Genomic DNA, 27,681 nt, shown 5'->3' with positions numbered 1-27,681 from the left:
GACCAGCAAATCTATTATGACATAAGCTTTGCCAGATGCGTGAAGTGAAATCTCAGTTGGCAGGCATATAAAGGAGAGAACTGTAAGGTGGGAGCTGAATGGCAATATGATGCAAAAATTATTGTCAGTGATAAGCAGAGCTTAAATATGCGTTAAGCAGACACACATTGAACCTTTTACAAGAGCAGCCTTATTGTGTGGCCCTTACTGTTAGCCTGGCAGAAGAGAGGCTGTGTATCGGTTGTTGCTATTTGTATAGTACGGTCTCATCTTACGGGCATTTAACTTGTGCAGTTTCGACCTAGTGTAGTTGAAGGCCAGCTGGATTAGATTATGCTAATTAAATGCACACAGAGTTTTCCCAGTGCACAAAAGAGTTTTCAAGCTCTCTGCCTTGCTTACCGGCCAAGGCCCTTTCAGCACATCAGCTCTGGAGGTGGTTGGGCAAAATCTCACAGGAACTTGCACAGTTCCCATGAGATCTTGTGAAAGTATCACAGAACTAGTGCCAGTAAGCAAGGCAGAGAGCACAGAAGGAAATTTTAAGCTCCAGAAGTGTAAGAATGCATGCCTCCCCAACCCCCCCCCCCCCAGGAGGACTTTAGGGTTCATGTGGTGAGGCAAGGGGGAAAGTCCTGTTGCACAAGTAGACCTTCTGCACCTGCAACAACTTAGTTGAGCCCCAGCTTTAATACAAGGACGCCAAGTGACAGCTTGTGCAGGCATAGCCTTGATGTGCTTGCTTCTGACATTATTGATCTATGATCTGCCATAGTCTTAACAGCTGATTTGAATATTAACATTTTGCATATTTTGGAAACCTGCAGGAATAGCTGGGAAAGTTAATATCTTAAAGCATAATTAGTTACATCAAGAACATGTGTTGTTCAGACATTTGTTCTTGATACATTTCAATACATTCTCTCAACACTATCTAAATATACACTCTGAAGTAGTAGCTTAATGTCGGGGTCTTTGAACTCAGACTGAAACTGGTATCTTGTCTTTGCTGACAGCATGCACATGACAATTTGATTATCCAGGGGCAGGTTAGCAATGCCTTCCTCATCCACAAACTTCTTAAATGGGCTTAATATGTGTGCTCTTTCAATTCATGAAACCTACTCAGAACATAAACTGCATGGACTGTCAACCATTTCACAGTTTGTGACTGTGGGCGAGGCTGCTAACAGTTGGAAGATCTAAAGCAGAGGTTTTCAACCTTTTTGAGTCCAGGACTCCCTTGACCAACTACATTGTTTCTGCAGCACTCCTGTGGGGCTCAGGAGCCCAGTTATGTCACCCCTTGCCTGCAGAGCTATCAGTCTCTCACCCTTTCTTGAACAACCTCCCTTGTGGAGTGTTCCCTCAGCCTCCTCTCCCCTCTCCTTGGGAGTCTTCTGGGCAGTCGCAGCTGCTGCCCCTCGTCTCTGAGGTGCCCCCCCCTGCCCCAAGGAGAGGTGCCTCCTCACACTGCCTCACAGGGGCCTGGGAATTGTCTGTCCATTCCCAACAGCAAGAGCTGGTGGACTGGCTGGCTGCGCTCCCTTGCCTGCTTGCTTGCTTATTCCGAGACTGCCCCAGCTTCTGGCAACCAGCACCCCCTCACCAGCCCTAGAAGCATCACTCACCTGTGGTGCTTGTAGCCAGGACTGCTGCACAAACAGCTGCACACACCTTTGGGAGGCAGAGACAGGAGAGGGCATCAGAGAAGGGTGGGAAGGAAAGAGGGCACCCCTGACCATCATTCAAAGCACCCCAGGGTGCCACGGCACACCGGTTGAAAAACCACTGTACTGAAGGCTTCAAGAGTCTTTCATGGTAAATTTTTCATTTATTGGGTAAGGAAAGAGTGCAACAAGACTCTTATTTTAATCCCAAGAGAGGGAGGGAGAGGGAGAGAGAGAAGATGTTCCACATTTGTTATTAAAAAACAGCAACCAGCATAGTGCATTACATTGACCATCAAAGTCAGTGACCCGATGGTGCAGAAAAGTCATCTTCAGGCTGACAGCTGCTATTATTTATTTGTTTCTTTATTTGACTTTTAGTCACTTATTATCCAAAGGTCTCCAAGTGACTTATAACACATTCAGAACATGAATATAAATAAATTATACCATAAAAACAGAACAAAACAACCCCCATTACAGCCACTGGAAGCTCTGGCAGCACACTAATGACAAAACAGCATGATCTTGATCTATCAAAAGCCTGGGTAAGATCCTACGATTGTTAATGAAAGATGTCAATGAAGGCACCAGGCAGACCTTGAGAGTGGGGGCCTCACTCTCCTTTGTCATCACCCTCTGAGCATCCCTTAGTCCTGGAAATCTGGAAAAGAGCCCCAGAAGATGAAGCTCTAAGGGTCTGGGTATATTCATATCAGGGGAGGCATTCTAGAAGATGTTGGGGTCCCGAGCTGTAAGGCAAAACCATCACTTTGAATTGGGCTCAGAAGCATACAGGCAGGCAGCGTGGTTGTAAGAGAAATGGTGTTAAGTGGCATGTTCACTTTCAACCTGTCAGCAGTTGCACATCTACATTCTGTACTAATTGAAGCTTCTGAACAGTCATCAAAGGCAGCCCAGTGTAAAGTGCATTGCGATAGTTCAGTATTGAGGTTACCAAAGCATAGATGACTGTTAACCCTGTCCAGAGAGGACATAACCTATGCTGATGTACTTTGCACCACTGAGATGACCTGCACCTCAAGTGACAGCAATGGATCTGGAAGAAGCCCCTAGCTATGAACCTGCTCCTTCAGAGGGAGTGTGGCTCCATCTATAGTAGGCTGTACACCACTCAGCTGGTCAGAGGAACTACTCACTAACAGCATCTCAGTCTTGTTTGGATTCAGCTTCAGTTTACTGGCCTACATTCAGCCCATGATTGCTATCGAGCACTAACTTAGCACATGCACAGATGTGTATTCTAGTATTGTTTCAGAAACGAATGCCAGTGTAATTGGTTTGTTAATGTCTCTATATTGTTAAGTAGGTACACCCCAATTCTCTGTGTGATGCTCCAGAGGAGCAGCACTTATCTGGGTTTGGTTTCCCTTGGAATGAGGTCACTGGAGGCTTACTGCTATTTCGTAATATTAGCCTTTATTTACAAACAGGTTGAGCACAGGTGAAGGGAGGTCCGGACAGCCCATTAGCCTCAATGAGGCAGTTGCATGCCTTTGCTGCTCCTCCTTTGGCTATGGATAGGAGCCACACCACCTTGGAGACACCTGCTTGCCCGCTAGCTGAGACTCGCCTCTTCCTCTTCCTCCACTTCTCAGAAGCCCCATGAGGAGCACACGGCTTGCCGCTGCCTAGGAAGTGTGGGGCTGCCACCACTGCCACTGCTCCCCCACCTACTCCTCTCTGGCCTTTTTTCTCCCATGCCACCTTCAGTGTGCCAGGGCTTCCCTGGACTGCCTCTAATTGCCTCAGGTGGTATTAGTGGTGGTGGGACATCATTTTCTGTTTTGCTTCAAGCAGCAAAATACCTTGGGCTGGCCCTAGGTGCAATATTTAATACTCAGGCAGATGTCACAGCATTCACTATCCCCTGTGGGATGAAAAGTAGCTGATATATGACTTGGAGGAGGAACGTGGCTAACAGGGGAAGAGTTCAGCAGCACCGCTCCCCACTCTCCCCCTCAGAAACTCCCAGTTCTGTGATTCTGTGAAAATGCATTTTAGGTTCGCAACTGTTCCTTGAAGCCCCATCACCAAATTATTTTCTCCTTGGATTCCTTTGTTAGCTCCCTCCCTTCTTTCATTGAGTTTCGCTTCCCCACCATGATAGCTTTCCATTTGGCAATTGCTCAATATGTTGGTTTTCTCCTCCTCTACATGTATCCTGGGGGGGGAAAAGAGTAGAATTTGTTTGCACAGGTGCAAGTTTTCTGTAGTAGAATGACACTAGAAGTTTCTTATTATTTCAGACTTTTAGTATAGGCTAAATTTGGCCTTTTGTGTTCAGACTTCGCTCTTGTTCTCATTCAAATCAGGTTTGAATGTGCTGCCATTGTCCAACCTGCATTTAGCGAAGTTCACTTCTTTCTGTGACCGCTGAAACCTTTGTGCCATTTTTGCCTTTTACTAGAAGTAAAAGGTAGAAGAGGGAGTGGTTATAATAAAACATGCTGGCAAATTGTGTAGGGTCAGCCTGTGGAAAATAACTTTTGTGAAGTGTTTTGCTTCAGCGCTATTCTCTATTCCGCATTTAAAAACAGTGTTGCATATATGTATGGCACTTTATAAAATGTGGAAAAGAGACTTAACCGTGCCTACCTTTTTAATTGATTAGCAGCTGAACTGCCCTGGTGTCTAAGATGCTGCTTATGCACCATGCAATATGAATGAACCCCAGACAAGGCTGTACTCTCCGTCCAGAAATTGGAGAATAGTACTTGACCCCCATTTGTAAGTGATGTCATAAAGACACCAAAGCTTAGCTTTTGTTTTTCACCAGAGGACCATGCAGCACTTTGCAGACACTAAGCAGGTTCTCAGTATGTCGTTGGATACAGAGCAGAATGAATATTAGGCTTTCACAAGTATTCTCCTAGTGTAGGCATTCACACTGTTGTGTACTGCTTGTCTAGTAGTATTGGGTCCAGAAACTGATGTTTGTTCCCTGTCATAATCACACGTATTGAAGTTGGACAAGTTGGTCATTGTGTATATTATGAAGCAGAGTGACAGATGTTACCTTGTTTTATATATATGCCAAAGCAACACCGTTTGCTCTTCTGCCTGTACTATTAAATAGCAATTTCATATGGATACATTTTTCATTTCAAGAATCCTTTAAGTGCCCTTCAGCTGGTATTTGAATGGACACGAGCGATATTTTGAATCTACAGGAAAATGGAGAATCTTATACATAAATAAAATGTCTTCAAAAACCTAGAAGTTTGCTTACATTTGTCAGCAATTGATGCAGCCTTGACCAAAGGTGTTCACAGATGCAAAGAAGCATTTTTAAATAAACCACTTTCTGAGCACTTCTTATCTGCCACAAATACGCTAGGAGTAAGTATTTTGTACAGTGGTATCTCAGGTTACATACGCTTCAGGTTACAGACTCCGCTAACCCAGAAATAGTACCTCGGGTTAAGAACTTTGCTTCAGGATGAGAACAGAAATTGTGCTCCGGCAGTGCAGCAGCAGCAGGAGGCCCCATTAGCTAAAGTGGTTTTCAGGTTAAGAACAGTTTCAGGTTAATAACGGACCTCCGGTACGAATTAAGTACTTAACCCGAGGTACCACTGTACTCTATTTTCATCTATTGCATGGGGAGAAACCAACCTGGAGAAGTGTGTGCCTGTCCTCTCAACTTTTAAACAACGTGATCCTCAAGTTAATTGCATGGTCTGCAGATCTTGCAGCTGCATGTTCTTGCTGGACATAACATCCACCCTCTTGATTTGTGTGATGTTCAAATGTGCATTGGCCATAAATCTGGGAAAAACTCCAGAAATATGCAGCCTCTCAGAGGTGGTGCAGGGGTTATAATCTCTGGGCTGTGGCTTCTGCTTAATGTTCTAATTGAGATAATACCCTTCTGTGCAAGGAAAGATCTGGGGGATATTTTACTTAAACCATCACTATATAATGATGGCATTTTGAACAGCTGTTTACAAATCGCCGTCAAGATAATTAAATGTTCAAACAGGAAAGCACTTTTGACCTCACTTGCTTTGAAATAATTGTACAATGAAATACAACACAAAGTAGAATAATGGTTTACTGGAGCCCTGAAATCAGCTGCATTGTGTCACTTCTGATAAACCTGTTTTACTAGTAACACAGCCTTGGATTACTTACGCACACTGCTCCCTATCTCTTTTTAAAATAGCAGGTGAGTTGTTTTTTTTAATAAAAAAATCAGCCAAATATTGTATGCTTTTTGTCGCAGTGTGTGTGTCTTTCACTTTTATTGGTGCTACCCTTTTCATTTACTGGTTGTCCCTTGTTCACAGGAAGTCTTTTTTATGTGGGGTGGGGATAGCACCAATCACCAATATAGAGAACTACTTCAGAGAAAACATTTAAGATACAGTAAATACACGAGTGGCACTGTGGTCTAAACCACTGAGCCTCTTGGGCTTGCAGATCAGAAGGTCGGTGGTTCGAATCCCTGCGATGGGATGAGCTCCCAGCTCCTGCCAACTTAGCAGTTTGAAAGCATGCCAAAAAGTGCAAGTAGATAAGTAGGTGTTGCTCTGGCGGGAAGGTAAACGGCATTTCCATGCACTACTCTGGTTTCAGTGTTCCGTTGTGCCAGAAGTGGCTTAGTCATGCTGGCCACATGACCTGGAAAAACTGTCTGCGGAGCGGACAAACGCCGGCTCCCTCAGCCTGTAAAGCGAGATGAGCACTGCAACCCCAGAGTCGTCTGCGACTGGACTTAACTGTCAGGGGTCCTTTACCTCTACCTTTTAAAATGTTGAAGCTGGGGTGGAGTATGTAAAGCACAAATGCCCCATGAGGCAACTGATTCTTGTCTGCTGCTCTGGCAGATTAGGGAGGTGCTCTGTGAAATGTGGGTTCCAAAATAGAGGCAGAATAGATACCCAATTTTGATCTTAAATGCTGTAAGATAACTTCCTGGGCAGCTCTAAAATATGTTGCTTGTGTTTATACATGTGCTGAACCAATGCAGTACAGTAATGGACTGAATGAAGCCTAATGAACAGAAGCTGAATCCCAGCGAGATGGAAGCCTTCCATGTGAGTGCTTCTTAAGTCAGGGGATCTAGTAAATGCCCTGTTCTGTAGAGGGTTACACTCCCTTTGAAGGATCAGGTAACATATCTTGGGGTGTTCCTTGGTCCATTGTTGCCCTCAGAGGGCCAAGTGTCCTTGGTGCCTAGGAGTACCTTTAAGCCAGCTTTGGCTGGTACACCAGGTATGACTTTTCCTGGACCTGGATAACCTGATCACAGTAGATAACCTTAAGGCTCAACCTCTGCAATACATTCTCTGTGGGGCTTCCCTTAATATTGGTCTGGAAGTTGTAGCTGGTACAAAATGTGGTTGCTAAGCTGCTTTGTGGAGTGACATGTCACCAGCATGTGACACTTTTTAAAGCAATTACACTTAGATACCAATAAGCTTAAACTGGGCCATGTTTAAGCTTATAGTATTGACATATAAAACCCTTACTACACACAGGCAAATTGATGTGGGAACAGGAATTCCTACAGATACCTTGATCTCTGGCCATGTTTGGTCTTTAAAGGCAACATTTGGAACTGTGTTAGGAAATTAACCAGCAACAGTTAGATCGTTAGGTTTTATAAATCATGCAAAAGCTAATCATGAAGCAGTCTTTCTGGGCAATTCTGTATGCAGATGTTTTTGGAACTACAGTCATACCTCGGGATAAATACGCTTCAGGATAAGTATTTTTGGGTTGCGCTCCGCGGCGACCCAGAATTAACGGAGTGCGTTATTTTCGGGTTTCGCTGCTCACACATGCGCAGACGACGTCACGTGCATGCACGGAAGCGACGAAACGCGGCATGTGCAGACGCGCTGTCGCGTCTTACGTTCCGTTCGGGATGCGAACGGGGCTCCGGAACGGATCCTGTTCGCATCCCGAGGTACCACTGTACAGAAATGAACCCCAGATGAGGTGTGTGTGTTGCTATGTAAAATAGGGAAGAATGATAAATGCACTAGCAAAGTGGGATATGCTAGACATTTTAAAGTTTATGGGAGGGATAGATAGTTGAACCCGATTGATCAAAAAGTATGTATCACACAAGTAATATACATTCTGGCACTTTACACGCAGAGCAGGTTGCAGGGTGCTGCAAGTATTTTAAAAATGCCAATCAATTTCTAATTTTACAACAGAGATACACGAGAAAGTTTCTCATTGAACAGACATATTTTTATAGATATAAAATGCATAATTATATGTAGCTAAACAAAATTGCAATATGCATCCAGAAGACATGCAAAACAATTCATTGTATGTTCTGGGTACTGCAGCTGAAGGCTGCTGTAAGTGAATCCTCTGACTTCCTGTAGCTCTTGTCCATAAGATAAACAGATTACAACTTTTGGAGGTTGGATGGCGGCTAACAGATTGAGGTTGAATCCTGACAAGACAGAAGTACTGTTTTTGGGGGACAGGAGGCGGGCAGGTGTGGAGGATTCCCTGGTCCTGAATGGGGTAACTGTGCCCCTGAAGGACCAGGTGCGCAGCCTGGGAGTCATTTTGGACTCACAGCTGTCCATGGAGGCACAGGTCAAATCTGTATCCAGGGCAGCTGTTTACCAGCTCCATCTGGTACGCAGGCTGAGACCCTATCTGCCTGCGGACTGCCTCGCCAGAGTGGTGCATGCTCTGGTTATCTCCCGCTTGGATTACTGCAATGCGCTCTACGTGGGGCTACCTTTGAAGGTGACCCGGAAACTACAACTAATCCAGAACGCGGCAGCTAGACTGGTGACTGGGAGCGGCCGCAGAGACCACATAACACCGGTCTTGAAAGACCTACATTGGCTCCCAGTACGTTTCCAAGCACAATTCAAAGTGTTGGTGCTGACCTTTAAAGCCCTAAACGGCCTCGGTCCTGTATATCTGAAGGAGCGTCTCCACCCCTATCGTTCTATCCGGACACTGAGGTCCAGCACCGAGGGCCTTCTGGCAGTTCCCTCACTGCGAGAAGCCAAGTTACAGGGAACCAGGCAGAGGGCCTTCTCGGTAGTGGCGCCTTCCCTGTGGAACACCCTCCCACCAGATGTCAAAGAGAACAACAACTACCAGGCTTTTAGAAGACATCTGAAGGCAGCCCTGTTTCGGGAAGCTTTTAATGTTTGATGTATTATAGTATTTTAATATTCTTTTGGAAGCCGCCCAGAGTGGCTGGGGAAGCCCAGCCAGATGGGCGGGGTATAAATAATAAATTATTATTATTATTATTATTATTATTATTATTATTATTATTAAGCATTTGTGTACTTCAGTTGCCTCTGTTTATAAAGAAGGTTTTGAAACTAAGTTGTAAAAACATGATGCACATGATATAAACGGCTTCTTTCCCAAACCTTCTTTAACATCAAAATGCTTTGTGTGATATTGGAATTGGCCCATAGATATGTGGCTGTTCATTTAAATTATGTGCTGCAGATATATTTTGTAATTCTGGGAAAGCATCATTCTTAGATGTCTAAATTATTGGTCACCAAATGTCAATTGGGTGATAGAAAAATTAAGATCTGGACTCTCCTTTTGGAAGCAATGCAGGATAATTTGTTTCCATTAGGTTATCATAGTTACTGGATCTTTCTGGCAACCTGCTCAGAATTTTGCTTAATTGGTTGCCATCAATTTGATTTAATTAATTTTTATAATGAAATATTTTTAGATTGTGTGATTATTTGACTGATTATTTGATTGTTGTTAGCCGCCCTGAGCCCGGCTTCGGCTGGGGAGGGCGGGATATAAATAAAATTTTTTATTATTATTATTATTATTATTATTATTATTATTATTATTATTTCTTCTTTCCTGGGGCTGGAGTAGATGGCCATTAGAAATGTGTCAACTGGCCAAAAAAAATTGTGTTTCTGTATTATTTTGATTGATAAAGAAAGTTGTCATAGGCTTTGAGATGTTGCCATCTGGTGGTCAGTTTCCTACTTGGCTCAACAGTTAATAGCTGCTATATCAGCTGTTGAATTCATAAGGGGTCTTCGCAGCCCACTTTCTTGAGGGGGAGGAGCAACAACCAAATTCAGATATCTGAGATGTGGTTTTACCTTGATGTGAAACCATTTTTGATGCTGCCCATTTTATTTGTGTTATGATCCATAAATGTTGCTTTCTATGCACCTTCATTTTTGTTTTATTAAGTATTGTAACATGTATGCATGTTTGCACTTTTAAGCAAATCAATGTCCTCTTTGTTTAGAAATCTTTAAAATTAATACACGTTAAACAGGATCCAAAAAGCCATTAGAAGAAGGAAAAGAGCTGCTACTGCTTTTTTTTTTTTTTTTTTTTGTAAATGCTAACTTGTGCAAGAGTTCATGTAGTGCTGAAATATGTACGTTTCATTTCTGTCCTCATGCTTCCATTTTGCAATAGTTTTTACAAACTTATGGAAACGGAGGAATATTTCTAGTTTTAGTTTCACTTTCATATTGAGCACTCTAGCAAAAAGTGTAAAACAGTCCTTTCGTAAGTAGAAGACCCTATTGCATGCAGAAGGACATCTAACAATGTGGACACCAATTATGCAAACATGTATCTATAAAACAATTGTTCTCTGCAGGAGATGGCTTTGGGGGAAATATTTCTGTCAAATAGTTGAGGTTATACAATTAAACAATTAATATGGAATATGGGGGCTGCATATTTCAAATTAATAATTTCAGCTTTTTCCTGGCACACACACACAAACACACGTGCACAAGTATCCTGTTTGTGCGCCTTGTTTTCTTAAAAAGTACAAATATTATTGCATTGTTCAGAGCCGTTTCAGGATTGCATTGTTCAGAGCTGTTTCAGCCGTTTCCCCCCCAGTTCAGAATTGGTGGGGGAGGGAGGATATCTATTGTTTGACATGCACAGTAATTCTTTTATTCTGCACAAATAATAGCAGAAAGATGGCAGAATTGGGGCAAAATGAGCACACACTGATTGAATGTGATGACTATTTAAATGCTAAGTCTTAATTTACCACAAAGCTACTGCATGAAATTGTGGGATTTTTCTGTTTTTGCATGGCACAGGTAGCAGCCCACAACCATGGCTGTTTGCTATATGGTCGGTCATGCAGCTGTGTCTGATGAGCAGACACAGTAGCTCCATGTTGGCCCAATGTGTGATGGGCTTATGGCTCCCAGAGAGGAGCTGTTGCAGCTGGTTGAATTGGCAATAGCATGTGAAATGCTGCAACTGCACAGCCTGCTTGTGCAGATATACAAAGGGTTTGCCAGGGTCGGGTGGGAGAAGTGCTGCAAGATGAATTTGTACTTGTGTGGACATTGATGAAAACAAAATACCAGTACATGCAATCATTTTTAACGTTTTAAAGTCTTACGACTGCTGTTGAAAAGCTTAATACAGTGGTACCTCGGGTTAAGAACTTAATTTGTTCTGGAGGTCCGTTCTCAACCTGAAACTGTTCTTAACCTGAAGCACCACTTTAGCTAATGGGGCCTCCTGCTGCTGCCGCGCCACCGGAGCATGATTTCTGTTCTCATCCTGAAGCAAAATTCTTAACCCGAGGTACTACTTCCGGGTTAGCGGAGTCTGTAACCTGAAGCGTCTGTAACCTGAAGCATCTGTAACCCAAGGTACCACTGTACATGGTCCCGAGTTCCTGCCTAGTCCTTCAGTTTGGTAGAAAGCCAATATGAAATTCTCGTGGCCGGGGTGGATAGGTTTTTCTGTTGCGCTTACCGTACTTTTGTGAGGTGGCTGAGGTGTGTTTGTGAGTGATCTTTCTTTCATACCACAAACCATCTCACCGGGGCTCTGCACCCTGCAGCCTTGCTGCTAAGCCCAGGACCAGGATGAAAGCACCAGGAAGTTACTCCTCCCATAGAGGTTTTTCAGATCAGGAAGTGTAGGTCGGCTGCAGGCTGCTACAAAAATGTTTACAGCAGGGGTGGGGAAACATTTCTTCAGTCTGACAACAGTAAGGTGAGCTCAAAATCTACAGAAATTCTAAAGAAAATTTCTTATGGAGATTCTGTCCAAACTCTGCACTGCTCTCTAGTTCAACAAAAGTAGCCATGGTGTTAGCATCAGGCCTCTACAGTGGTACCTCGGGTTACATACGCCTCAGGTTACAGACTCTGCTAACCCAGAAATAGTGCTTCAGGTTAAGAACTTTGCTTCAGGATGAGAACAGAAATCGTGCTCCGGCGGCGCGACAGCAGCAGGAGGCCCCATTAGCTAAAGTGGTGCTTCAGGTTAAGAACAGTTTCAGGTTAAGTATGGACCTCCGGAACGAATTAAGTACTTAACCCGAGGTACCACTGTACTCCTCTCCAAATTCTTATTTTCTCCCCTGCAACAAATGAACAACTACAGGCCTCTTTCCCATTCTCTCCCCATTCATGGACAATTCAATATTGGAGTATGGATAGCCTTTTTACAAAAATGTGCTTGCTGTTTAGTTTTTTTTTGCCTTAAGTACTAGCTTTCTAATGAAATACTTTAGTGATTTTAATTTTTCTTGTTTCTTTTTTTTCCAGTTTCCTCATAGTGCTGGTCTGCCTTATATTCAGTGTGCTTTCCACGATTGATCAGTATGCAGCTCTTGCCACAGGAACATTATTTTGGATGGTATGGCAATGGATATTTGCTTTATATATCATCTTGGGAACAACGCTTGTGTCTGCTTGCTGTTGAATTACTTTGAAAATGTGACTTTCAGTAATGTGTACATGCCAGCCCTCTCTTGTTTTTTTGTATTAATTTATGGTGGTGTTTTTGGTTTCTTTTTTTCAAAACACAATTTCTGAATATGCGGACTGAACCTTACCAATACAGTCATGCTAATTGTCCCCTGATTCTGCATCTGTGCATTTAGACAGAAAAGAGTGTGCCATAGGTCCACAGCATCCTCTTAAGGTAAATTGTATCAAGTTCATGGAATGCCTCTTAATAGCACCATAAGCAGTCCTTGCCCTCCTCTATTTCTTACTAGTACTTTGGTAGGAGTTAACTGGCATTGCATTACCTGACTTAATTTCTTAGGGTGGGCAAGCCAGCATTTATATTTAATTCGACTTGCCGTTCTTTGAACAATTAGTCCTGCAGTCGTTTTGTGTGTTGGGAATTCCTTATTATACGTGCATTAATTGTTAATGTTGGCAAAACCTTAGCCTTCGTTTTCCAGCGAGTCAGCTTTCAGAGTTCATGTTCATATTTATAATTGGGGGGGCGGGCGCAATCTTTATGTCTTTCAGGCACAGTTCTCTATGCTTGTACAATATTGGTTTTCTTTTCATTCTTTTTTCTTTGTCACTTATTGATAATTAATTAAATATATATATATATATTAATGGAGCTTGTCATGAACAGCTACTTGTGGTAGTTGAGGAATAACCAGTACAATTTTCACGAGGAAACAGATTAGCAAACTTCTACATAGGGTTCGAGAGTTAATTTATTTATTACCTGCCCTTCGCTGTAAGGCCCCGGGGCAAGTTACAACTTTTAAAACAATATTAAAAACAATTTAAAACATACAGGCAATATTTGGCAAGCTCCTAAACCAGCCGTCCCCAGCCTCATGCCCTCCAGGGGTTTTAGACTACAGTTTTGTTTTTTAAAGAACTTATAAAAGTTGTTTCTGAAGTGTCAAAGGACTGGCTATTAATGTCATTGTGGCCATTATTGCTTTATAGGGCTATGCATGCACATGGCGCTTTACAGAACCCTGCCTGAAGATACGCACCATCTAAAAATTGACACTGGAGATACCAGAAGAAGGGAAAGGAAATGTAGGCAGGGGGGGAACGAGAGGATATGCATTCATTTCGTAGAGCATGGGTCTGTCTGTCTTGGCCACTGTAAATTGTAGCAGTTCATTCAGTCACCTGTCCTGTTTATTGATTGTGCTTGTGTTTTATCTACCTGTTTGAGTATTGTTTTGTATTTTATTCCATATTTTACAGTTAACTGCCTTGAACACAAGTGTTGCAACGCACATCTAATAAATACAGTAATTACAGTGGTACCTTGGTTTAAGAACAGCTTAGTTTATGAACAACTTGGATTAAGAATGCTGCAAACCTGGAAGTAGGTGTTTTGGTTTGTGAACTTTGCCTTGGAAGCAGAACATGTTTCGCTTCCTGTTGAGTGTGTTCCATTTGTAAATTGAGTCCCCCGCTGCTATGGGAAAGCACACCTTGGTTTAAGAACGCTTTGGTTTAAGAATGGACTTCCAGAATGGATTAAGTTCGTAAACTAAGGTACCACTGTAAAGGGCTTTTGAGAAATGCTTCATAGAAAAGTTGGCTCTTGAGGAGGGATTTGAAATCTAAAGCTAAAAGGCGCAACACAAAAGGAAAATGGAAGGAGGAAAAAAAACAAGCTTGGCCATTGTTCCTGGTTACATAGTTATTGTAATGGCCAGTTGGAATGACTTTCAGAGCACAATACACAGTTAAGCAATTTTATTTCTGAATGATTTTAGCTGCAGGATTTTCTGCCATTAGGTGGCAGTGCTGGTAGGGTTTTGCCTTTCTGTTTTGTGCTGGCAGTTTTTCAACACCAGCTAAAGTTGGATCCAGGCCTGTGACTGGATCATCATGTTGTAGGCCAGGGTGTACGTACACTTGGCAAGTTTAAAATATTGGTGTAAGAGAGTTTTGGCCATGACTCATAAAGAGAATGAGGCATATTTGTGTAAAAATTGTTTTTGAGAGTTCAATATTTAAACTATAGAAAAAGTAAATTCAAACACGTATTCTCCCTGCGAGACTATATTTTTCTTTTATTTTCATAAGCAAGAGGTTTTATGGTGCCAAGACACAGCAGAATGTTGTTATCTCAGCATGATCTAAGAAAACCCAAGCACATGATCCAAGTGGATTAAATATTCTTCTGAACAGAGGGATATACAGTGTGCCTGAAAAAGCTATTTTCTCTCACGAATCTCATTTTGTTGTCAGTTTTGGTCCCAGAATTACAAGGGTACATATTTGTAGAGAAAATGCAACATCACATGTGCTAGATTACCGTATTTTTCACCCCATAGGACACACTTCTTCCCCTCCAAAAATGAAGGGGAAATGTGTGTGCGTCCTATGGGGCGAATGCAGGCTTTCGCTGAAGCCTGGAGAGCGAGAGGCATCGATGTGCACCGACCCCTCTCGCTCTCCAGGCTTCAGGAAGCTATCTGCAAGCCTCGCAAGCCCGGCGGGAGTTCCCGCGGGCTCACAAGGCTTGCGGGCAGCAGCCTGCAGCCCGAAGCATGGGGAGCCCTTCGGAGGGCTCCCCGTGCTTTGGGCGAGTGTCCGCAAGCCTTGCGCGCCCCGCGGGAGGTCCCGCCGGGCGCGTGAGGCTTGGGGCGGCAGCCTGCTGCCCAAAGCACGGGGAGCCCTCCGGAGGGCTCCCCGTGCTTCCGACGGGTGTCCCCAAGGCTTGGGGTGGCAGCCGCGGCTGGGGGGGGGAATAATTTTTTTTTATTCATTCCCCCCCCCCCAAAAAAAACGAGGTGTGTCCTATGGGCCGGTGCGCCCTATAGGACGAAAAATATGGTACTTCAGGATTTAACTCTTGCTAATACTGTATTGGAGCATTTTTCATGTTGGCTTAAAAGTGTATAAGCCCTTCAATGTTTACTTTCCATTGTTTTTACTATTAATGTTTTTGGCAGAGATGTTTGTTTTCAATGTTGTATCAAAGAGAAACTAGGGCAGAGTCTATGTCAAAGGAAGCCTAAAAAGTTCTTTCTCACACAAACACCTCACTATTCAGGATAAGAAGTAAGGTAGGGAGGGTGGTTAATTGAATCACTGGGCTTTTTTTTTCTTTTAAAAAAGATAATTTTCATTATATGTGAACAGCTGCCACCGCCCTTTACTACAGAGTGAAACAACTACAGAGTGAAACAACTTATCCAATATTATAAACTTTGTTATTCATCTACATTTCATTTCACTTAAGATTGCAACGTCTTATGATTAATAATAATAATAATAATAATAATAATAATAATAATTATTTATGTATACCCCGCTGGGTTCCCCAGCCACTCTGGGCGGCTTCCAACCAAATATTAAAAACAATACAGTATCAGACATTAAAAACTGCCCTAAACATGGCCGCCTTCAGTTGTCTTTTAAAAGTAAAATAGTTGTTTATTGCCTTGACATCTGCTGGGAGGACGTTCCACAGGGCAGGCGCCACTACCGAGAAGGCAAAAAGTGTTCCATTAATTCTTACATAGAAATACTTTCAGTGTAGGAATTTGGCAATATAATGTCTGAAGTGACCTGGACTAGTTGCTGGATGGTAGCCCATAGGTGTCAGACTGATCGCTTTCTAAATCAATAAGCAGGTCCTAAACTTCCCACAGATCCAGAGCATCCTGCAGGTAACAAACAGGTGGCGAATGCTTTCTCCATCCCATCTTGGCAAAATGCCTCCGTAATAGCAGTGAGCTTCTTTCTCTGCTGCCAAGTGTGCTGATATTTATTGTGACATTTCTATAGCTTACATATGATGTCTTAATCAATTAGCTGTCTGTTAATTAACTTGTTAGTTGACTAAAGCTGCAACCCTATGCCCATTTTCCTGGCAGCTGGTGCTGTTGAACTCAATGGGACTTACTGATGAGTAGGCATGTTTAGGATTGCATTGTATTTATAAATAAGTGTGCTTATTTGAAGGCCTGAATGAAGGTTTTTGTTTTCAGGAACCTGAAAAAGGGGCATTTCACTCCTAATATTGGCATTATCCACCAAGGGCTACTCTGGAATTGTAGTACTTTAGATTCCAGGTGTATGTCACAATCTTGAATGCTCACTCATGGAAAAAAAAAGCCCCCCTTCAACTAGTAAACTAGTATATAAGGGCGAATGTAGGTTAGAACACTCCTACCCACCCTGATGTACTAGTTTTCTACATGAGGGTTTGTTTTTCATGATTTTTAAAAAATGTAATCCTCCCCTCCATCTCATCAGACCTACAGTCTCAGATGACACTGTCCAGAAAGGACTCTGTCGTGTAATTTTTCTTCTTCGCTCTAAGAAGTTGTACTGTTGTCTCCAAGATCTACCCAAGGATGATGAAACTTGAAAACGGATAAATAGTTCACTTGGGGTTTTTATTGTTATTGTTGTATTTGCACCTATTTTCAAACACTGGCCAGCAAAACCTGTGCTTTTAATTGGTTGCATGAGAGGAGGATGAGAACGCACATAATATACACACCACTTGTGGAGATTTTAAATGGGTATCTAAGAATATTGCTATCCCAGCTGTAGCCCTCCTTTCTCCAGTGTGAGAAACAATGAGGGTGAATGCAAGGTCTGAAATTATTTTGCCTCAAGAGCCTAATCCAAACATGCTAAGGCCAGTTTCTATGGGCCTTTTTGTGTTTAGATGTGAACAGCTGAACACAAAATACGCAAGTGGCACATGTACTGTGAACTGCAACCATGTGTATTATTACCACCCCTATTTTAGCTTAAAATGTGGCTGGAGGCCTCGCTGTTGCATGCATGCTTTTAAAAGGGAGATAATACTGCAAGCATTGTACCTGGGCAAATACAAAAAAGGTCTCAGGCCATACTGCTCTGGAAAGAGAGTGTAAAATGAGGCCAGAATATTGAAGGGAAGAACATCGCTTCTATCTTTCAACTATGAATTGCCACAGAAGGGAAAGATTTCCTTTGCAAAATCTACAGGGGGCAGTGTTAAGCCGTCTTGTGAGGCAGCTGCAACTGAGGGTGCATTAATGGTTAAACGGTTAATTCTGCCATCATTTAATCATGAAAAATATTTTTTTTTCCAAATAGTACGTGAGATATATATTTTAAAGTAAACAAAGAACTGTGGGGGAGAATAAGGGTCAGAGCTAATTGTTAATGAATATAATTCTTGTATAATCCCCCACAGCATTTGTAACTGAGTTCATGAATTTTATAGTGCCCTGGTAAGACTGCGGGGCAGGGGGAGATCAGGTATAGGGAGACAAGATTTGTACCTCTATAAAAATAATATTCAGAGTGTTTATATGTCTCCTGCAGTGTCCTTTCATCCATTCCCTCATAACTGTAATTCTGCTCTAAGCTTTTCAGTGGGAAAAATAAGCCTTGTATTGTTAGGCAGTGCACTGCAATGCAATGAAAGCCGTCCCCATGAAAAAGCAATCATACATGAAAAGGGGTCATTGTGGTGCAGTGGTTAGAGTGTCAGCTGAGGATCAAATTCAGGTTCATACCTTTACTGCGCACGCACCTCTGTTAGCGTAGCCTACCTCAAAGGGTTACTATTAGGATCAAACTGGAGGTGAGGAAGATCCGTGTATGTCACCCTGAGCTCCATGAAATCAGGGTGCAGGATTAAAATGGAATAAAATGAGTAAACAACATATTTCAGATTGATTTTAAAAAAGCAAACGTTATGCCTCAATTGTTATTTCCATTAATAAAAGTAGCAAACTATGTTGCACTTGTTACTTGTTTATTACCTGGCCTTTCATGTTCTTGTTGAAGAAGAAAAACAGAAAATGTGAATTCAGCGACGAAACACCCTTAATTCACGTGGTCCTGACCCTGTAAGGAAGGGCTCTGGCCAGAACCTTTGGATATGACAGATTGCAATCCAGCACAGACCAATAGGGGTAAATTGTTCTCGCCATCAGCAGGCTGCTTCTCATGGCCAATGTGATAAGACATAGTGATCTCAGTATAATGACTGTAGTGGAGCATGATTGTTGGCAAGCTCAGTTTAGAGGATGGAGGCTGAAATGGGTGGAGGAGGTTATCTGCTGCTGGGATGGGGGTGGGGAACATGGCCAGTTTTCAACTGGAAGAACAGTTGTTGGTTTTGAGGAGGGAGGATAATGGAGTTGAAACTGGGCACATCTTAAATGGTACCTATTGAGGTGCTAGTTGCAAGGGCAGCTTTTTCCATTGCTGCTTGTTGAAAACTCTTTTCTAGTTTCAAGAAACCTTTTAAAGTGGACCTCTTTATCCCACTCTATCTGTCTTGGGTTTGAAGCTGTTTTTAAATGCCAAGTTGGAGCTTTTTTAAAAAAAGAAGTTATCATTGTCTTTATATATGAAATTGTGTAACATTTTTTGGGGGTGTGTGTGTGTGATTTTTTAAACTGTCAAATTGCTTCCAATATATTATATGTGAAACAATTCATAAATGAATAATTTTATTATTATTATTATTATTATTATTATTATTATTATTATTATTATTATTTTATTCTCTTTGGTATATCAATTGCGCATTCTGGAAGATATATCAGAGCTCTTTACAGAGAAGTAAAGTCTGATTTTTAAGAACTCAGAGCTTTTAAGAGAAAGTTTGGCCATGGAAGTAACAATGAACATTTATTTCCATGTGGCATCAGCTGATTATAGATTTCTTTCCTCTCACACACTCACCATTTAATGGAGTCTTGTTAATCCATGGCTACTATGTGAGTTAAGAGAAAACACAGCCTGGAAGGAAAACACAGTTTGAGGGAATTGTTGTAAAACCTTTAAAAAAATTAGAACTCTGAAATCCACATACATTTGCTTTTTCTGAAAATACCGTCAGACCTAAAATACTAGTTGAACTTTAACGATCGATTGTACAGGTTTAGAACAGTAAATCTCACTTCACGCAGAGCATCTGGATGAGAGCAGTTTTGCTATGCAGAAATGATTTTAGACTTACAGTTCTACTATATATAATAAGCAGAGGAGAGGAAAAATTTTCTGTTCTTGAGATGGGGAGAGGAAACTTAAGCCTGTTAAACCCTGGTATACAGCAGAATTGAGCACTGAGAAGGATTTTTAAACTTATCAGGATTAGCATGTTACACTTGCAGTGACAGGTGTTTCCTTTATGTCTTGTCCAAAAGTCTGGGAAGTGGTTTGTCATTAAGTGCTACATTCAGTATGTATCTCAATTTCAATATAACTGGAGGGCCCATGGCTTTGTTAGGTCCTTGTTTTTACATCTGACCTCAGCCAGCTGGAGTCTATTGTCTTAAGCGTAATGTAACAGCTGACATAACATAACGGATATCAAGCTTAAAAGCCAAAGCAGCGTAGTGAACTGATGGAAACGAGAGGAGAAAGGAATTGAGGGGTTGGGGCGGGTATTACAGCATCCTGACTCGAAGTGGAGGGCTGATTTTGTTTTCCCTGGGGGAATTATCCAGGAAATAATGAGATGAGCCTTCTGATGCTCTGTTTGCAATTGATTGCATATGATAGACTACCGGAGGCAGGTTTGGGTTTGCCAGCTGTCACTAGCTGGTAGCTATTGAATTGCTTTAAGTGGCCCTTGGTGTGGAAAGAGAGCCTGAAATTGCAGGTGTGGCGTAATTGAATAACTGCAGTGAATACTGATGAGTAATTTGAAAAAAAGGACTGTGAAATAAATATATTGAAATGAACTTTTAATTTACAACATGCAAGTACTGAGTTTTATTGAGGGTGGGGGAGAGGATAGAATTAAGTTGTTGGGCTTCCTAAAACGTTTGGAGGAAGGACAGAAAATAAGGCAGGCTTTTGGGGGGGGGGGAGGAATAGATGTTACAAGGGAAATTTGAAGTTCCCAGTCCAGTGTTTCCTTTGTAAGATAAATGCAGGGCAGGGAGATACCTGGAGGGAGGGGGTCCTTAATCCTTCCCCATTCACCATTTCCCCCCTGCAATTGCCCTCCCTTGCTGCTTTAAATTAATTTCTTCCCCAGCTGGGCTCCCAACCAGCTGGTGAGGGAAGGGGAGATTTTCAAGGGGAAAATCTGTAAGCGCCCCTTCCTTCTACCTTCGCATTATCTCCGGCAATATGGGTTTAGGAACTTGCATTTGTGGAGATAACTTTGAGGCTCTTCCCTTAATTACCTGAAGTCATTTCTTTTACTTTTGGCATGGTCCATCCAGAGATAATTTTCAGGTTCTTTTTTGTTCCAGTGAGAAATATTTGCTTAGCATTGCCGTTGAAATCAGTGGAATTTCAAGAGCTTTTTCTAACCAAAGCTAAGCACTTTTATTATTAATACATAGGAAATATTTATGAACTGAAAATATAAAATGGAAAATTATATGCACTTTATTCAATGCTTATTTTTTGTTATTTTTTTGCATTGTAAAATGGATGCACAATTTCGAACTAATTGCTCTTAGTTCGAAATTGAATCAATGTGACATAGGAAAGGAAGGTCTCACTGCAACCTTAAAACAATAACTGAATATTAGCCCAGGATTGCTAACAATTATATATTAGCTAGGTCTGTCATTTTCTTAACTGTGAAGTGGGTATTCTTTAGAACTCAGCTGATTAAAAAACAAATTATCTTTTGCTATGTGCTTATAGATAAACCAGGTACTGCAGTTTGTTGTCCTTGGGATTTTTTTGTTTGTTTAACGTTTACAGAATAAAAATGCTCATATTGTGCAGGGTAGGACAGCTGCAGCCCGGAACAGCAAGTACGTTCATTGGGTAGGTAGGAGAGCTACCATAGATCAGAGACAAGAGTGCATACTTTGCATGCAACAGGTCTTAGGTTCAGTTCCTGGTCTCTCTAGTAACAAAAATAAGATAGGAGCTGATGGTGGGAAATCCTGTCTGTGACCTTTGCCAGGCAGAGTAGACTGGGCTAGGTGGGCAGTACAGTGGTACCCCGCAAGACGAATGCCTCGCAAGACGGAAAACCCGCAAGACGAAAGGGTTTTCTGTTTTGGAGGCGCTTCGCAAGACGAATTTCCCTATGGGCTTGCATCGCAAGACGAAAGCCCATAGGGAAATGCTGGCGGTCGGGAGTAAAGACTTTCGCCCACAGCCGGCCTTCAGAAGAGGACCTCTTCTGAAGGCCGGCGGGGGGCAAAAGTCTTTGCTCCCCCCCGCCTGCCTTCCCCCCCGCCTGCCCCGGGCGATCTTAAAATGCTGGCGGGCGGGAGCGAAGCGTTCGCTGCCGACCCCCAGCATTTTAAAATCTTCCCGGGACAGCAGAGAAGTCGGGAGCATTTTAAAATCTCCCCGTGTCCCGGGGAGATTTTAAAATGCTGGGGGGCTGCCGACCCCCAGCATTTTAAAATCTCCCCGGGACAGCAGAGACTTCTCTGTCCCGGGGAGATTTTAAAATGCTGGGGGTCGGGAGCGAAGCGCTGCCGACCCCCAGCATTTTAAAACGCTGTTCCGAAGCGGGGAGGGGGGGCGGGAACAGCTGCCCCAGCCGCCCCACTTCGGAACGCTGTTCCGAAGCGGGGAGGGGGGGCGGGAACAGCTGCCCCAGCCGCCCCACTTCGGAACGCTGTTCCGAAGCGGGGAGGGGGGGCGGGAACATCTGCCCCAGCCGCCCCACTTCGGAACGCTGTTCCGAAGCGGGGGGGGGGCGGGAACATCTGCCCCAGCCGCCCCACTTCGGAACGCTGTTCCGAAGCGGGGCTGGGGGCGGGAACACCTTCTGAAGGCGGGCAGGGGGCGAAAGTCTTTGTCCCCCCCTGCCTGCCTTCCCAGGGGCTTTTAAAGTCCTCCGCTGTCCGGGGCGATTTTAAAATGCCGCCCGCCAGCATTTTAAGATCGCCTGGACAGCGGAGAAGTCCTCCGCTGTCCCGGGGTTTTTTAAAATGCTGGGGGTGGGAAGAAAAGCCCTTGTCCGTCCCCCCCAGCCTTCAGAAGAGGTCCGGGGACAGACTGTCCCCGGACCTGGTCTGAAGGCGGTTTCCCTAGGAACGCATTAATTGATTTTCAATGCATTCCTATGGGAAACCGTGCATCGCAAGACGAAAAACTCGCAAGACGAAGAGACTTGCGGAACGAATTAATTTCGTCTTGCGAGGCACCACTGTAGTCTGATTTGGGTTAAGGCAGATTCTTATTTTCCTGTTTTGTCACCCTGAGCTACTGCCTTGTGTGGTTTAAGATGGAGCAAGCAAATAAGAGTTCAGAGTGGGTGAACCTGTGGCCCTTCAGATGTTTCTGGATTAAACCTATTATCCCTGAGCATTAGCATGCTGGCAGGGCTGATGGCAGCTGAAGTCTAATACGTCTGGAGCAGCAATGGTGCTCTCCCAGTGGTTGTGATGCCTCACTGCCATGGGCACTGGGGGAAGGCACCAAAATTGGCCTTAAATATTTGCACCTATATAGGCTGTTATGCTATGCTTTGTGCTAAAGCTTGTGAATTGTTGGGGCATTTCAGTCTTTGCCTACTGTTATACTCTTATAATAAACCATGTATATGTCTATCAGTCCAATAGTCATCACAGCGTAACTTCCATGAAAATCAAACTCCCTATTATCCTGAATGTTGTGTGTCTTTCAACAAATACAGAACAATGCACACTAACGATGGGATCTGAAATAGCATTTTAATATTTACATTTATTTCCTGCTCCCACCGAAGACCCTCAAAGCAGCCTACAAGCAAAACAATAAAACTGTACCATTAAATTGCAATAACAAGGAAATAAACTGAGTCCTAAAGAGTCTAATATTCTAAAACAGCAACAACATCACACAAATCAGCAAACTTCAAGAGCTTACTACCGTAATTTACCACTTGTAATCTAACTACAGAGCAATTGGGAAATGTTTATCTATATAGCATCCAACCCACATGATGTGGTGGATTTTACTATGTACCTGCAGCAAACTAGCAAATTGTGTGGCAGGCATCTGGCAAATATCATGGTGTGGCTTGATGCTGCAGACATACAGATCTTTGGTGTAGCTGCCCCTGCCATGGCAACCGTGTTGGTGCACAGTCATCTATGACCACTCTGTGTTAGTGGTGATCGGGAAAATTGTAGCACTTAGTGGAGTAATAAATACAGTGGTACCTTGAGTTACATACGCTTCAGGTTACATACGCTTCAGGTTACAGACTCCGCTAACCCAGAAACAGTACCTCAGGTTAAGAACTTTGCTTCAGGATGAGAACAGAAATTGTGCAGCGGTGGCGTGGTAGCAGCAGGAGGCCCCATTAGCTAAAGTGGTGCTTCAGGTTAAGAACAGTTTCAGGTTAAGAACGGACCTCCGGAACGAATTAAGTACTTAAACAGAGGTACCACTGTACATGTTGATTTCACTGAATATATGAGCTATGCACATTTATCAAAAAAGCTTAAATATGATACTTGCAAGATACTCAAGCTGAGCTGAGTGGGCCTTGCACATGTTAGAAACCCATTTTCCTTTCCACTGTGATTTGGGTGTTAAAAGCAACCACATTCCAATTTCACATATTTTACACATTTGCCGCTCTGAGTTCCGACAGGAAGAAGGGCAATTTCAAAATGTAACAAATACATAAATATAAATACTGTAAGTTATTGTGAGGTATTTCTACATACTTTGTGGATTATTATTATTTTTAAGTGTGTTTCTGTGTAAGCACAAACACTGGAAGATTTTGAATGAAGTCCCGGAGACTGAGGCATTTTTAAAAAGTAAATACTTGCAAGAATGCAAAGCTATGTAATTCTTCATTTTGTTGGCTTCTGCTCTGTTCATGGCCTAAATCCCCCCTTATATGGCAGACTAGACATTGGAGTCTAGCGGCTGTCAACAGAAACATGTGGAATGTGCATTTTGAGGTAGCTCCAATTAGTGTTAAACTGAGAAAAGTAGTATGCTGGGTTGGGAGGGGGAAATGAATTAAGGTGTAGATATTACTGAAATAATATTTCAGGGGAAAGCAACACTGAATTAGGCAATGAAACTACCAAGAAAGAAAGAATGCAAGTTTATAATCCACAATCAGAGTTGCTTTAGAATGCAATCTCCCTGCCCAACCTCATTGTCTGATGCAAGCCATGGCGTGCTGCAAATGCTGGGGACTGAGCTGAATATAAAAGTTTGAGAGACTAAATGAGGGCTGAACAACATTGACCACCACATTGAATTATTTCTAATAGCCACACACTCTGATTTGTGAGGTGCTTACCCACAGTCCTGTTCTGGGAGTCCTGAGCAGGGAAGAAAGCAAGAGATTTATTGAGTTATTTTGTAGAGTGCTGCACATATCTAACGACCAACATCTGACCTGGTGGATCAGGAATGGTGCAAACCTGACCTAAGCATAGAGGAAAATGTCTCCATGGTCTTCTTCTGATCTTTGAGGAAGCCATCTTCGACCAAGTCTATTGATCCATCTACCTCAGTGTTGGCTACGCTGACGGACCATGGCTTCCCAGGGTTTCAGTCTCTTCCCCCTCCCAACTGGACCAGAACAACATGGCTGCCCCACTGTGTTTGCTCATTGGCCACTTCCCCATTAGCGGTGGATCTACAATTAGCTGCTGGCTCTACAATTTGCTTTTCTTGTTCTCTTTAACTGCTTGTGAATACAAAGCTCTACAAACTGAGCAATCCTAAGAGGTTGGTGGGGAGAATCCATGGCAGAGGAGCTGCCACTCTTAAGCCCTGGTGGCCCACCTCTGCTGGGGCACAGACAGTGGAGGTGGTAGGGAAGCTCTTTCTCCCCGCACCCTTCCTGCTTTTTCTATATGTAGTCTTTCTTTCCCATTTATATTAGTGTATGGGGAAGGGCAGGAATCTCTGTGCCAGTTTGGGGGCTGGTGTAGATTTTTGTGGATTTCTTAGGGATGTGTCAGGGGGAAAGGGGGTCTTTGGATCAGCTACCTTCAAGCACTGCCACAGTACACTTCTGTGGTTAGCAGGGCTCATTTCATCTCCAGAATGCTAATTCCACAGCATCCTTTAGGATTTAGAGCTAGTCTCATTTCTGAACAGAAACACTGAAAAATGAGCTTTTTGTTTTTCCAGAATGTTCCTCAAAACATATAGTCAGGTCATTTAGCTGATTTGTAAATATGTTGTCATTGGTAAAATCAGTAAAAACAACCAGTTAAAGTCAATGTTAATTTGCCTTTTTTTTTAAGGTTATATTAACTTTGTAAAAGAACAACAATGTTTTTACTCCTTTGCTATCCTTTCAATATTTTATCATATCTTTACTGTTGCTTTTAACTAACCTGAGCACTGTTTGGTGGAAAGGCAGGATGAAAATGTAAGAAAATGAAATACCGTATTTTTTGCTCTATAAGACTCACTTTTTCCCTCTTAAAAAGTAAGGGGAAATGTGTGTGCGTCTTATGGAGCGAATGCAGGCTGCGCAGTTATCCCAGAAGCCAGAACAGCAAGAGGGATTGCTGCTTTCACTTCACAGCGATCCCTCTTGCTGTTCTGGCTTCTGAGATTCAGAATATTTTTTTTCTTGTTTTCCTTATAGAGCGAAAAATATGGTAAATAAAAGCTGCAGAGCACCTGTAAGAATAGCCTCCTCTCCTTCCTTGTCAATATTTTTTAGAAACAGGACAAAAGACCTAAACCCTGTGACATCTGTTTATCAGATATGACATTGGTTTGAATACACACGTAGCAAGCAACAGCCTGTCTTCCAAAGTGCTCCAGGTTCTCAAAAAACAGCTACTGCTAGGAGCCCTATGTTGGGTACACCAAAAGACAGACAGAAAGTGTGCATGTGCATAAACATACATATACATACACAAAAATACATAAATAAGTGAATAAATTGATAAGATTACAATATTAATGGATCTCAGTAAATCTGGATATTAAGGGCATATGAATAACCAGAATAACAACAACAACAACAACAACAACAACAACAACAACAACAACAACAACAACAACAGACTTGATACTGTAAGCTTTCTCCACTCTATCTACTGCTTAGCTAATACCAAATAAGTTCTTTAAAAAATGAAGCTGGTCAGGAAAATATTACTAATATGATTAAGTCACACGTGCGTGTTTAGACAAGTAAACCATTACAGGTAAAAAGCTCAAAATGCTGTTGGCTATTTGTGTGTGTGTGTATTTATGTTAGGCTCTTGGTTTTTTGAGTCACCGCAGGACCGTTAAGATACTGAGCTTTTACATACTATAAAGCTATCCGTCACTTAGCATCAGATATTTAACAATGATGCCACCATGTTCAGATTGCAGCATCTGGGTTCCAGACTTGAGCTTTGATATGGTAGGTAGAGGCTCTCTTATTTCAGGGCTTTCTTCCTGTTTTCTTCCCAGCCATTTCCCATCTGTGTGATGGCTGTCCCTCTGCCCTGGGGGTTGGGCACCAATGCAGCTGGTGTCCTTGCCAGCAGGCTTTCCTCCTGGAGAAAATATATCTCATTATATCTCTGTAAAGGGTAATAAACCTCTGGATGTGTTTCCCCCTTCCCAAATACTAAAATAAAAAGCTGTGGGTGAGCAAATCACTCAATAAATCACAATGCCTGGGATAATGGGAAATGCACTTTTTATTTTACTTTTCATCATTTATATTTCCACGTAAGCTTCTGTTTTCTCTCTCTCTCCTAAGTACTGTTTTTAACAGAATAAAAGGTCATGTTTTCTGTTTGTCAGCCGTGTTTCAGTGCAAACAGGTTTCCAAACCTATAATAAGCAAATCTTTTTAGGTATATTTTAAAATCACCGTAGTAGTACAGTACAAGCTGCTGCTGGTGTTTTGTGTGTGTCTGTTTTGCTAGTTTAATACTATTGGAAGTGCTGCATCCATTCTCTTTTGAACTTACATATTAAGTTGAGGTAATCATTAGCAATAAGTCCATTTTTGGAAAGAGGGAAATATGCTGTGCAGGAATCAGCTGTCAAGAGTACAACTCTGGACCGGGCGACATCTCGAAGAGGACTGACAATGGAGAACCTCTGTCATTTAATTTCTGTTCTTTGTTTCTTTGCAGCAGGACAGAGTTTTCCAAAATATATAAGATGAACCTTGTGCAGTCCAGTGCTCTTAGTTTTGATATCTTGAACCATGGGAATAAGTATTTGTCAGAGCTAAACAGTTGTGATACCAACTCACCGTCAAACTTTGGTATTAAAAAGAGGCATAGCTCAAGCTTTGATTACAAAAGTCCCACTTTCAATCCTGGTATCTCCAGGTAGGGCTGTGAAAGCCCCCTGTCTCATACTCTGGAGACTTCCTGCCAGTAATACTGAAGTAC

General features: G+C 42.5%; 1 protein-coding gene across 7 annotated transcripts in view; it reads left to right on the top strand.

Annotated features, from left to right (window-relative positions):
* The window catches only part of KCNQ1 (potassium voltage-gated channel subfamily Q member 1), a 286,139-nt gene that overhangs the window by 36,185 nt on the left and 222,273 nt on the right, over window positions 1-27,681 (top strand). For all 7 annotated transcript variants that reach the window (XM_081205287.1, XM_081205286.1, XM_081205285.1 and 4 more), the window contains one exon: window positions 12,227-12,317. In XM_081205287.1, coding sequence (XP_081061413.1) covers window positions 12,227-12,317 — 91 coding nt within the window. The remainder of the gene's footprint in view (window positions 1-12,226; window positions 12,318-27,681) is intronic.

Source organism: Podarcis bocagei, assembly GCF_964188305.1.
Source record: "Podarcis bocagei genome assembly, chromosome: 1".
Taxonomy (NCBI): Eukaryota; Metazoa; Chordata; class Lepidosauria; order Squamata; family Lacertidae; genus Podarcis; species Podarcis bocagei.
This window is presented reverse-complemented; position numbering and strand designations above follow the sequence as displayed.